General features: G+C 43.0%; 1 protein-coding gene across 1 annotated transcript in view; it reads left to right on the top strand.

Moving 5' to 3' along the window:
• RALGPS1 (Ral GEF with PH domain and SH3 binding motif 1) overlaps nt 1-12466 on the top strand; it is a 75371-nt gene that overhangs the window by 42530 nt on the left and 20375 nt on the right. The window contains exon 10 of the mRNA XM_087944274.1: nt 5915-5982. Within this exon, the coding sequence (XP_087800400.1) occupies nt 5915-5982 (68 nt within the window). The remainder of the gene's footprint in view (nt 1-5914; nt 5983-12466) is intronic.

Here is a 12466-nt window from a genome sequence, read left to right as displayed (position 1 = left end):
TTTGTGCATTTAAGACTTAAATAAAATACTGGGTGAAACCAGAATTAATAGCAGTGACTGTGAGAGGGACCTTGGAGTCTTAGTGGAGTTCCTGATGAGTTACGTGATTCTTCAGAATAAGTTTGGGGTTTGTTTTGGGGGAGGTTTTTCTTTTGGCATCAGATTAAACCCAGGCCTTCAACAATGAGGCTTTTGATTCCAGAATCTCGTGCAAGGTATCTTGCTTTCGTCTTAGAAAACTGAGCCTTTAAACTGAGGCTTTAAAATGGGGGGTTGAACCAGCGTGTGGCAGGAAGTGCGTGTGTCTGAACCGTGAGTGAATTCTTGTTTCCTTCCCCCCCATCTGTTGTATAGATTGCTGGGTTAAAGGAATCTGGGGTTTTATATTCCCAAAAGCCAGATTGCAGACATTGAGAGATTTAAAATCACTTGGAGCCCGGTCTGGATTATTGGTCCAAATGACACGCTGTATTTAACAAATGAAGGCCCTGTTCGCACATCCGGTGGACTACAGACACCCCTCGACTTAGAGTGGCTGAGCAACCAGTCATAACTCAAGGACCATCTGTAAAGCATTGTTGCGTTCTTGCACAGGACACCTTCCATAAACACACAGATATCTCTGTCCTTACACTTGCTGTAAGCTGCTCAGAGTGGCCTTGAACCAGGAGCTGGGTGGCAAATGAGATAGGTAGGTAGGTAGGTGGGTAGCTGGTAGATAATATAGATGATTGATATGTAAGTAGGTAGATGATGGATAATATAAATAATAGATAGATGATGGATGGATGGATGGATGGATGGATGGATGGGTAGGTAGGTAGGTAGATAATATAGATAATAGGTAGGTAGGTGGGTGGGTGGGTAGGTAGGTAGGTAGGTAGGTAGATAGATAGATAATACAGATGATAGGTAGGTAGATAATACAGATGATACGTAGGTAGGTAGATAATATAGATGATAGGTAGGTAGGTAGGTGGTAGGTAGGTAGGTAGATAGATAACATAGATGATAGATAGATATGTAGGTAGGTAGATGATAGATAATATAGATGGTGGATGGATGGATATGTAGGTAGGTAGATAGATAGATAGATAGATAGATAGATAGATAGATAGATAGATAGATAGATAGATAGATAGATAGATAGAGAGAGGTGGATAGAGATAGATAGATATAGAGAAAGAAAATAGAAAGAATAGAGAGAAAGAGATATGATAGAGAGATAGATGATAGTTGGATGATAGATACATAGAGGAAGGAGAGAGAGATGATTGATTGAGAAACAGGCAGACACACTCACACACACACACACACACAGAGATAATACTTATCTATGAGATGCAAAATAGATAGCATTCGTTTTGCTTTCTCTTCTTGTCTCCTGTTCTCCTTCTTGAGGCATACTTTTCATTTTTCTAGTTCATTTTTTTTTTTTACTAATCTGACTTCTCATTTGTTTGTTAGTTTGTTTGAGATTGTCGGTCTATCTTTTAAAGCCAGAAGTTTGGCACAACTTTTCTGTAAGGCCTTGCCTTGCCGTGCCAGTTGAAACAGCGGTTGTGTTGGCTTGCCATGTGATGGCGGGTGGCGGGAGGGATCTCTTAACCCATTGTCAATTTTGCAGGTTTGTTGTGATGAAGCTTCCGTAAGCCTTGGAAAACTTCTTCAGGCAGTAGTTGACATGTGTACCATTGTGAGTCTGTGGGCTTTTTGGTGTGTGTTGAGCTCTCTCGGATGGATGCCAGAAGCCACATTGTTTAATTTAATTCTTGGACCGAGTTCCACATTCATGCGCGATGTTAAAATTATATATACAGTAGTTTTTCTTTCTTTCTCTTCATTAGCTTGGATATTGTGCGTGGAACATAGCATACCAAAAAGGGTTCTCTAAATATTTAGGGCCATGACATAATTTTTGGAAATGAGACAGAACATGAGTAATTGCTCTTCTCTCTCTCTCTCTCTCTCTCTCTCTCTCTCTCTCTCTCACTCACACACACACACACACACACACACACACACACACACACATTTTAAACCCCATGGAGGCAATTGCTAGCAACAGTGAGCTCCGTTTACATGTATTTTCCTAGAGGTCCATCTTGCAGGCTTCCTTTTCGTCTGAAAATCCATGATTAAATGTGCTGATTTCTCTCATTTTTTTTATTTTTTAAAGCAAGATAGAAAGACGTACATACCAGCTCTTGGGAAGGACACGAGAAAGATTTACAAAAAAAGAAAGGGGGGAGGGGAGAAGAAAGGAATAAGAAAGACGGAAGATCACGTGTCTTGTTTTAACGACAGGTAGCTCTCAACTTAGGACCACTAGAATCGGGGGCGGAATTTATGCCGCCAAGCGAGACATTTGTTAAGCGAATGTCTTTGCTTCGTTTTACGACTTTCCTTGCCACATGGGTTAAGTCGGATGTTGGCAACCCGTGGCTCTGGAGCTGGATGGGTTTCCATCTTTTTGCTTCTTGGCTTCTTCCTCGTCTCCAGTGCTGTGCCAGACAAATGCCCTGTTGAGATATATATGCAGACGAAGCTTCCACAGGGAGTTTTGTGGTTTATCCTTATTTTCAGGAATCTGACTGCTTTCTAAGGCTCCCCTTATATCCTAAATGCTTGAGGAGCTACTGTCTCTGTTTCCACCTGAACTGCCCCTGGAACATCTGCAGAACCAATCGCCCAGTCCTGCCTATGTAAGCATTGCTTTTTTTCTGCTTTTTTTTCTTTCTTTTTGCAATCCTGCTGATCTTGGAGCAACCACGTCTTTCTTTCCATGGCTCTCATCTTCCGATTCCCAGTTGTTTTTTTCTTTCTTCCCAAGTCTCCTTTCCCAAACTAACAGCTTCTCTTTGGCCAAGGCTTCTCTCTGCCTCCTTATAGGCCGTTTTCTCAGCAGTCTAGCTCCGTCTCGGGTTTCCCAGAAGCAGAAGTCATGATTATTTCCCCCCCAAAACATGTTTTTCTTATAAATTATAGCTTTCTTGGTGCCTTCAAGATAACCCAGATGGTTTTTTTGTCTAAGACAGGACTAGAACTCTCCATCACCTGGTGATTGGCTCAAAGTCACCCAGCCAGCTTTCATGCCTAAGACGGGACTAGAACTCCCCATCGCCTGGTGATTGGCCCAAAGTCACCCAGCCGGCTTTTTGTGCCTAAGGTGGGACTAGAACTCACAATCGGCTGGTGATAATCGCCTGGCGATTGGCCCAGAGTCACTTAGTTGGCTTTTATTGCTAAGGCGGGACTAGAACCCCGTCGCCTGGTGATTGGCCCAAAGTCACCCAGCTGTTTTTCATGCCTAGGGCGGGACTAGAATTCACCGTCTCCTGGTGATTAGCGCCAAATACACCCAGCCATCTTTCATGCATGCCTAAGACGGGACTAGAACTCACCATCTCCAGGTTTCTAGCCTAATGCCTTAACCATTAGACATTGAAATAAGCAGGAGGTTTTCTGGTCATCTCAGTTGTGTGTAGAAGAGATGAAGAATGTATTTATGACGGTCGCCGTGTTCCCTTGGGGTCACGAGGTTCCCTTTTGCGACACTCTGGCAAGCAAAGTCAATGGGGAAGCCAGATTCACTTAACAACCTTGCAACTCACTTAACAAATGCAGTGACTTGCTTAACAGCGATGTCAAGAAAGTTCGTCGAATGGGACAACTGAACAACTTGTCTTGCTTAGCCATGGAAATTTTGGGTTCCGTTGTGGTCCTAAAACGAGTGAGGAAGACCAGAATGTGAGGATCAATGACAGGCTGATAACATTGCCAAGCAGCTCTTAAACTCCATGGAAACGTTGCGGAATTAATTTCAGGCTGCCAAAATAAAAATGCCCCTTTCCCACCGGGAAGGCTGCTTCACGTCAAGCATTAATTCCATTTGAAAGGAGTGTTTTCCTCATACGTGTGTGAGTCACGCCATGTAATTTTTATTTGGTTTGACATCCCTACTTGAGCGTGTATTTTTCCTCTTATAGTTTAAAAGCATTCAGTTTGAAAAGGGATTGCTAAAAGAAAGTCAATCATGGGAGGTGTTTTAAAAAAAACACTCTGATTTTTCTCTATCTTCTCTCTTCCCTCTCTTTTCTTTCTCTCTTTCCTCTCTCTATCTCTTCATCCTCTCTCCCTCTCTCTCTTTCTTTCTTTTTTCTGTCTCTTTTTCTCTTTTCTCTCTTTCTCTTTTCTTTCTTTCTCTCCTTGTCGTCTTCTCTCTCTCTTTCTCTCTTCTCTCTCTTTTCTTCCTCTCTCTTTCTCTCTTTTCTGTCTCTTTTTCTCTTCCCTCTTCTCTCTCATTCTCTCTTTTTCTCTCTCTTCTTTCTTTCTCTCTCTCTCTGTTCCTTTTCTGCCTCCCTCTTTCTCTCTCTTCTCTCTTTTCTTTCTCTCTCTTGCCTTCCTTCCTGCTTGAGAGGAATGATAAGAATTTATCAGTCCAAACCTCAGCAAATGTGATGTGCTTTATTTAAAGCAAACATCACAGAGAAAGTATGTGCCAGGAGCTGATGTGCCATCCTGCTTCGTCAAGGCAGCTGTCTGGAACAATATTCTATTTTCCTAGCTCTCCCAAGTTCAAGTGAGACAAGCCAAATCAAAAATCAGCTTTCTCCATAGGATATTTATTTTTAAATAGCCAGTTAAACCATTCGGGTGTGAAATGTGTCCTAAAGCTTTCAAATTCCGTAGGATTTTCTCTTTACGGATCTAAACTTTGGCAGCGCAGTTGCCAAAATGGGAAGCAATCAAATATGTGGAACCAAAATTCAAACAAGATGAACATTTTTCCCCCAGTTAGTTGGTCTCTCCCCCATAAAATGTTACAGCAGAAATCAAAACGGACGTCTGGCATAATCCAAAGCTTCTTGTGGCTTCTACCCCAGCCAATATATGAGCGATTGTGTGCTATGAACATTTTTTTTTTAAAAAAAGGGAAAAGGCAATTGTGTGTAAATTCCTCAAATTTCAGATCGCACCTTGAAACAGAGGTCCAAGAATGTGTTCCCATTAAGAGGCCAGACAGCCAATCTGCAAAATCTTTCCATGAAGAAAAAAAAACACCATATATTTTGGAGGATAAATAGAGTCTGGAGCTATAGAAAATATTCCAAAACCAAGTGAGGTTAAAAGAGGACTGCGTATAGCAATCGACCAACAATCACTGGCGTTAGGGAGAAATTTATCCTTTGAGATTGTGGATTAAAAACATTAATGTGAGCCAGCATAAAGACCCTACGCTGGGTGCCTCAAACAGATTGGGAAAAGGTTAAAAAATATCTGTGTGTGTGTGTGTGTTTGTGAGAGAGAGAGAGAGAGAAGAGAGAAACTGACAAAGAGACAGAAAGTGAGAAAGAGAGAGAGAAAGAGAAGAAAGAGAGGAGAGAGAGAGAGAAAGAGAAGAGAGAAAGTGAGAGAGAGAAAGTGAGAAAGAGAGAGAAAGTGAGAGACAGTGAGAAAGAGAGTGAGAGAGAAAGAGAGTGAAAGAGAGAGAAAGAGAGAAAGAGAAAGAGAAAAGAGAGAGCTATTTAATGTTGCATGCCACCCAGTCGCTTAGAAGCAAGATAGTTCAGCAAACAAATCTAATAAGTACAAATAGACTGCCTGCATTTTGGATTTGGAAATTGATGATGTGTGCATTTAAAATGCTGAAACTGACCAGACCAAGAACAGTGTGACTTTCTGCTTGTTAAATGGCCTTGTAAAAAGCCACATTCATAAAAGATAAGAGCTCCGCGATAGTGAGAAAACTCTGTTTAGCTTCACAGGATAAAACTGTCATAACTTCAGCAAGAATCTATTGTACCCAAAGAATTCACGAACGCAACCTTTAACGGATAACGCGAGAGAACAGATCTGTCCCCGCTTAGCTGCTGACTTTTCACCCCATCTTTTTCTGTTTGTTTTTTTCTAGATTATCCCTAAGAATCGAACCAGGAAACAGTTCCCCACGGCTGGTCTCGTCAAAAGAAGACCTGGCAGGTAAATTTCCAAAGTTTGCCCTGTTCCGATGTTCAGTTTCCTCAAACAAATATTCTTCCTTCCTTGAGGTTTTGTGTTTTGCAATCACCATCCTGGTTTCTTTCTACCAAACCCTTCCTGGTGGGATGTTGGCTTGGCCTCGTGGATGGATGGATAGATAGAGATGGGTGGGTGGATTCCACAGGTGTTTAGAACAAGACCTCAAGAAAATTGCAGGTGAGAGAGAGGGGCGGGGGGAGGAGGGAGAGGGATGGATGGATTTATATATTCTGAAAGCAAACAGGTTCCCTGATTCAAATAAGTTTTAAATTGTATCCTTTGATGAAGAACAAGACCTTCCAAATCATCTTATCCACAGTTAGAAAAACAGACGTTCTGCTTATCATCTTTTAAAATGACGCAACAGGAAAAGGGGATAAGAGAAGAGGGGAAAACCCAGCAAGCTTAACCACCACTTTTTGAAAACTCCGGACAACTCTCTCTCTCTCACACACACACACACCAGAATCAGTTTTAGGTCTGGGTCGGAAAAACTAGCTTTCTTCTGTCCCAATATTCTGCAGGTTTGCTCATCAGCCAGTGCTCTTACTCTAGCCTTTGTATAAATTATCCAAATTGCTGTTTCAATTGCGTAGCCATGCCATATCCTGCTTCTGTACGTGCGGCAAAACCAAAACATTACCATGCTCTGAGTTCCTGGTTTTGTTCTCCTTCGGAAGCGTGTGAAACGCTATGGATATGGTGCAAATCTGTCTCTAAAGCAGACTAAACAAATCGGAAACACGCAAAGCGATACGGTAGCCCCGATTCTGGAGGTTCAGCGGGGTTGTTGTTGTTGTTTTGCCACATTGACAGAAAACGAGTTATCTTCAAAAGCTGGTTCGATATACGGGAAAGGATTCCGCGGGATGCTTTGAGATTTAGAAGGCCGTTTATATGAGTTGCTCGGAACCGCGTGGCAATATTTGGAATGCATTCCTTTGCAAATGCTGATCTTAGGAAGCAATTCTTACATTGCTATGCTGGGTTTTTTGCTTCCACCCCCCTATACTCCGACTGTAATTACTTCAAGAAGCCCCCATGCTCTGTGACTTCCTAATTCTTTTTTTTTTTATGTTTTTATTTATTTGTTTATTTCTAGACAAATAAGGCAGCAAGCCTTCCTCTTCCTATTTTCCCGACAACAAACTCTAAATATGATCCGACTGGAAGTACCATGTTCCCCCAAAAATAAGACCCTGTCTTAATTTTTTTTTCTCCACCAAAAAAAAGACACCAGGTGTTATTTACGGGGGATGTCTCATCCACTGACTAACCTCACTTGCGTGCGTCACTCCTGATCTCCTTTTCACTGTCAGAGGCCTTCAGGAACTACTACTACTGCGGCCGGCAAGGCTTTCTTGAAGGCTTCTGCAGCCGATAATAGAGCTCTGGATCGATCCAGAGCTTTGTTATCAGTTCCAGAGGCCTTCAGGAAAGCCTTGCCAACCTTGCCAGCTGTAGAAGAAATTGACTGAGTGCAAGGCAGGTGTCGGGGTGTGCGAGGCCTGGCTACAACTCTCCAAAGGTAAGTAGTAGGGCAGCTCCACACACCCCCATCCTCACCTTAGCTTAAATTTTAAACATGCACTCTGGAGTGGGCGGATCTTAATTAGGGCTTATTTTGGGGGAGGTAGGGCTTATATTGGGCGCACGTGTAAAAAGCTAGGACTTAATTTCAGGGTAGGTTGTATTTTCGGGAAAACGGGGTATCTCAAAGTACTCAATGCCTTTGGGAGGTCTGGCGGCAACTGTTTCTTTGACCTCCTTTGCAGTTTCTTTGCCATGTTGGAGAAAACCTGTTTGTTAGCAAGCTCTCCGTAAATCAGTCTAGGAATAGCGGTAAATTTTTTTTGCAAGCAACATAATTTTATTAATAAATGGCTGAGATTTTGTTTTGCAGACTAACTCTCGGTAGAAGCTAGATACCTTGGGAGTCGTTTAGAGCCCCAGAAGTTTGAAGGCCAGGGGAGACCATATATGTGGTCCTTATTTAAACTATTTTGTCCCGTTCACATTTTTCCATTCGGTTGCCTGGGACGAAGGAAGCCACCTGGGCTCGGTCTCAAAAATGGCCAGGATGAGTTCTCTTAGCCAGCAGACGGTTGTTTGGGAACACATATTTCAATCGTGCTCTTCCCCCCCCCTGAAAAAATAATAATTCACATTTCACATAATTTAAACCAGAGCAGAAACTGTATGAGATCTTATCCCCTGGAAGCTTTTTCAAATGTCGAGGAGGGCGAAAGACACGGTCTCGCAGCACACTTGACTTAAATTTCAGCTTGGCATCCCTGCAGGAACCGAAACGATGCGGCTTGTTATCGGCGCATCAAGTGCAATTCTTGTTGATGTTTGGAAAAGAGGCAAAAACAAGCAGTGAACATTCCGCTTAAAGAAGTCATCTCAGGTCTTGTGAACGGAATTCTTGGTACAGGGTTTGAAACCCTACAGAATACGTCAGCTGGTTCCCCACGTCTGGTGGATCGCAAAAGGATCAAACCAGCCCTTCGGGGCCCGTCTCTTGGCAGTCACAAAAAAAAAATGAACTCCCTGTCGCTTAAAACAATTTTCACTTGCGCTAGCTTCGTTTACTGCATCCTCCTCATTCTTCTCCTCTTCCTCCTTCATCAGGACTATAAAGGAGTTTTGTGGAGAAGAGGAGGAGGAGGAAGAGGAGGAGGAGGAGGACTGATGGGTCCTTGGTGCTCTTTGAACTTGGTTGTTTCCTTGCAACATTGTTGGAAAGGAGTGCTAGAATGGAGGAAGGAGGAGGAGGAAGAGAAGGACGCAAAATGTATCTGGATATTAGCCTTTGCATCAGTTTTGCAGTCCATGAATAATCATAAGTTTCCAATAAGAATAAGTGCTCTGTCACTGGAGGCTTTTAACAAGAAATGGGGGCAACCATTTGTCCAGAATGGCATCACATCTTCTGCTTGAGCTAGAGGTTGGACTAGAAGACCTCTAAGGTCCCTTCCAACTCAGTTGTTCTGTACCCTGTTTGTCAGAAATGGTGTAGGGTCTCCCGCTTGGGCAGGGGGGTTGGACTAGAAGACCTCTAAGGTCCCTTCCAGCTCTGATTATCTGTTATCTGTTCCTTTTTTTCCCCCCAGGGCTGCAGCCATAAAGAGATCCTTTTGTTTTTCCTGGTTCTCTGGGGCGAAACAGTGTGAAGCCACATCACACTGTTTAGGCCCCGTACACAGAACCAGAGAAAGCTCCTTTCCCATTATCGCTCGGTGAATGTTGACGATCAAATTTCTTCTCGTTGGAAAGTTGAGTGGTTGCAATGAGATGGACGTTGACCTAGTCAGGCTTGGTATGTCTGGCTCTGGAATTAGACCTGAAGTTCAAACTCAGAAGGGGCTGTTTTATGTTGTTGTTGTTTTTTTTTTTGTTTGAGGGGGGGGTTGTCTCTGCTTCGTTTTTTAAGGAATAGGGAAGAGTCATTTCAAAAGAGACAACAACCCTTGGCCAGTTGGGGTATTTGCTAGACCGATGACATAAGCTGGATGGAACTTCCTTCACTTTGGACCAAAAGGAAAGCGTCTTTTTTTTTCCGTGTAAACAACTGGTCTGACATTTAACTATGCAGTTTACTTTAGAGGTAGCCATGGTGACTGATAAATAGCTTTGTTCTGGGATTTTTGAGTTGCCAATCGTTGACTGCAGGCCAGGATTGTCTCATTCGCTCTCACCTCCTTGATAGCTTCTTCTCCACTCATCCTCAAGTAGGCAGTGCCAGAATTCCCACAGCAAATTCTCCTCTCCTATTCCAGGACACGACAGAATAATGAATGGCCTTTGGTCATTCTAGTCTTGAGTTTTCTAATCCTGTCCCTCACCAGTGCCAAAACCTTATATGTTGACTTATCTCAGCTCCCAAATGGTTGTGAAAGGACACAAATGACAGAATCCTCCCATAAATGAATCCGCTGTTGCCTCTCAGTCTTTTTCTAATGAACTGTTTCTTTCTGAACTAATTCTTGAACTCGGTTGTCTTTGGGTAGATGTTTCATGACCCAACTAGGTAATATCATCAGTGCTAGAAGGGAGTGGGGTTTGTGGAGAGGAGGAGGAGGACTGTGAGGTCCTTGACACTCTCGGAGCTTGATTGTTTCCTTGCAGATATTTTGTGACCCAACTAGGTGACATCATCAGTGCTAGAAGGGAGTGGGGTTTACTCCCTTGGTAGTTCATTGATAGGGTTTAAAGGAACTTGGAAGGCAGAACTACCCATTCAAACTAAAATAGAGCAGAGAAGTGTTGAAATTGTGGAATCCTTGGTGCTCTCCAAGTTTGCTCGTCTTGCAGACATTTCATGACCCAACTAGGTAACATCATCAGTGCTTGAAGGCAGTAGGGTTTGCTCCCTATTTATACACAAGTGACTTGCCCCGTTAGTGTTGGTTGGAGTTCTTTGGGGTATTGTTTCCTGCTTGATTGTTGGTCTAGGATTAATCTGTTTCATTTTATTAGGGAAAACTTACTGAATTCCTACTTGTCACTCAGGAGTCCTACTAAAGAATTACATAAGTTACTCTTTGTTTAAGGCCCCTGGATGATTATTTCATGGGGAAATTATGCAAAGGAAAGTAACCAGAAAGAATCCTTTGGGATAGTAATGCTTCGTGGTCAGCTTTTTCCAAATGTTCCTGCCACAATTTTTTAAAGTGCAACGATCAGCTTTTCTGGGTTTCCCTCCAGTCCTCCCAATATAAAACCCTCCGTAAGCAACGCTGTCCCTTCTGCGTATTATTTTCACGTCGACGTCAGCATTGTCCTGAGAGTAACGTGGAGGGCTAACGAAAAAGCAAACTGCCTTTTTTCCTCCCTGTGTATGAAAACGACGATTGAAAAAGCATGTGTTCGCTGTAATAATGTCTCCTAGAAGTAGACGGAGTGGGGAAACTATTCCTGTTTGATGCACAAAGCATTTTCCACCCCCTCTCTGTTCAAACGAAATGGTTCCCAGAACAATTGACATACAATTGTGTAAAAAAATTAAAAGATGTCTGGGGGAACGGCAGGCTTGAAACCAAAGGGGCAGGGTGGAAGAACAAAAGAAAATATAATCCCCGTTGTTTATCCTCGGATGAGCAAGGAGAGAGGAGGGATGGGTGGGAAATGTTTAAGGAGTCAGGAGCCCATTAAAAGCTTGTCTTTCAGCAAAGCTACCAGCCTCGTTGTCTCCAGAAGCCCCCCATGACAGTGGAAGGAAGGAATCAAAGAAGTTGAGCGTTCAATTCCACCCTCCAATCTTAGCTTGATTAGAGACTGAATCTTTGGTAACCCCGGAGAGCTTTTTGCTGTCTTCCAAGGTTGGAGAACAGTTTTATATCTGTCTTTTGCTTGGGGTGGAGGGGGGATCCTCGATGCTCTCTAAGCTTGCTTGTTTTCTTGCAGACATTTCATGACCCAGCTAGGTAACATAATCAGTTATTTTGACAAATAACTCCAGGTGGCAAACTTACAGCAATAGCCATAGACTTATATACCGCTTCACAGTGCTTTCCAGCCCTCTCGAAGCGGTTGACAGAGTCAGCCTCTTGCCCCCAACAATCTGGGTCTTCATTTGACCCACCTCAGAAGGAGAGAAGGCTGAGTCAACCTATGGAGTCCTTCCCAAAGAGTTGGCATAGGCAGATGTGGGTGTTTGATGATGTTTAAAGGTATAATTGCAGGATATCACCTGTTCCAAGTCAAGCTGCCTTCTGCAATTGACCGACAGGGATTTTGTCAAGACCACAACGTCCAAGTAATATTATTACGGCTGGCCGGACAGTCATCCAGATATTCAAACTGGATTTGGCATTTTTGTCTACCTATCCAAGTCCTTCCCAAGGATCTGGGAGAGGCAGATGTGAATATGTTAAAGATTTTAATCAATAAGATGTAAGCTGTCTCAAGCAAAGCTGCCTTCTGCAATTGACCGATGAGGATTTTGTCAATGCCGATGGTGTCAATTCTTACTATTATTAATCATTTATCGTTTCAATGTTTTATTGGCTTTTCATGCTTCTAAGCCACCCAGAGTCCCCTGTAGGCAGCAAATAAGTCTGACACGTAAATACATTAAATAAAGTCAAAATTAAGACCAGGCCTTTCTCCTAAGAGGAAACAAACACCAGCAAGGACTCAAGGAGCCCAAATGAGTTTTTTTGTCAGTATTTCAAGTTGGCAGATCGTCGTGCGAGCCCAGCCAAGTCCCAGAATTTCACACACAGTGAGAAACATGAAGTATAATTCCGAGGAATATAGATCAAACTGCATTTCGAACTCTTGTGCCTGTATCGACAGCTGCGCCTGTTGAGTGAAAGGTTCAGCTTGTTGGTCCCGGAATAAGTTGGCTTCAGCAGAGATCATCTTTCGCAGAAGACTGAAAGCAAACTCCCAGCAACTCCTAAATATTTAGAAACTTCCATCTCTTCGAGCTGGACAC

Source organism: Notechis scutatus, chromosome 15 (genome assembly GCF_049901735.1).
Source record: "Notechis scutatus isolate UNSWTSFEM ecotype Mainland chromosome 15, rNotScu1.2, whole genome shotgun sequence".
NCBI classification, from domain to species: Eukaryota; Metazoa; Chordata; class Lepidosauria; order Squamata; family Elapidae; genus Notechis; species Notechis scutatus.
The sequence above is the reverse complement of the archived record's forward strand: the minus strand, read 5'-3'. Positions and strand labels throughout refer to the sequence as shown.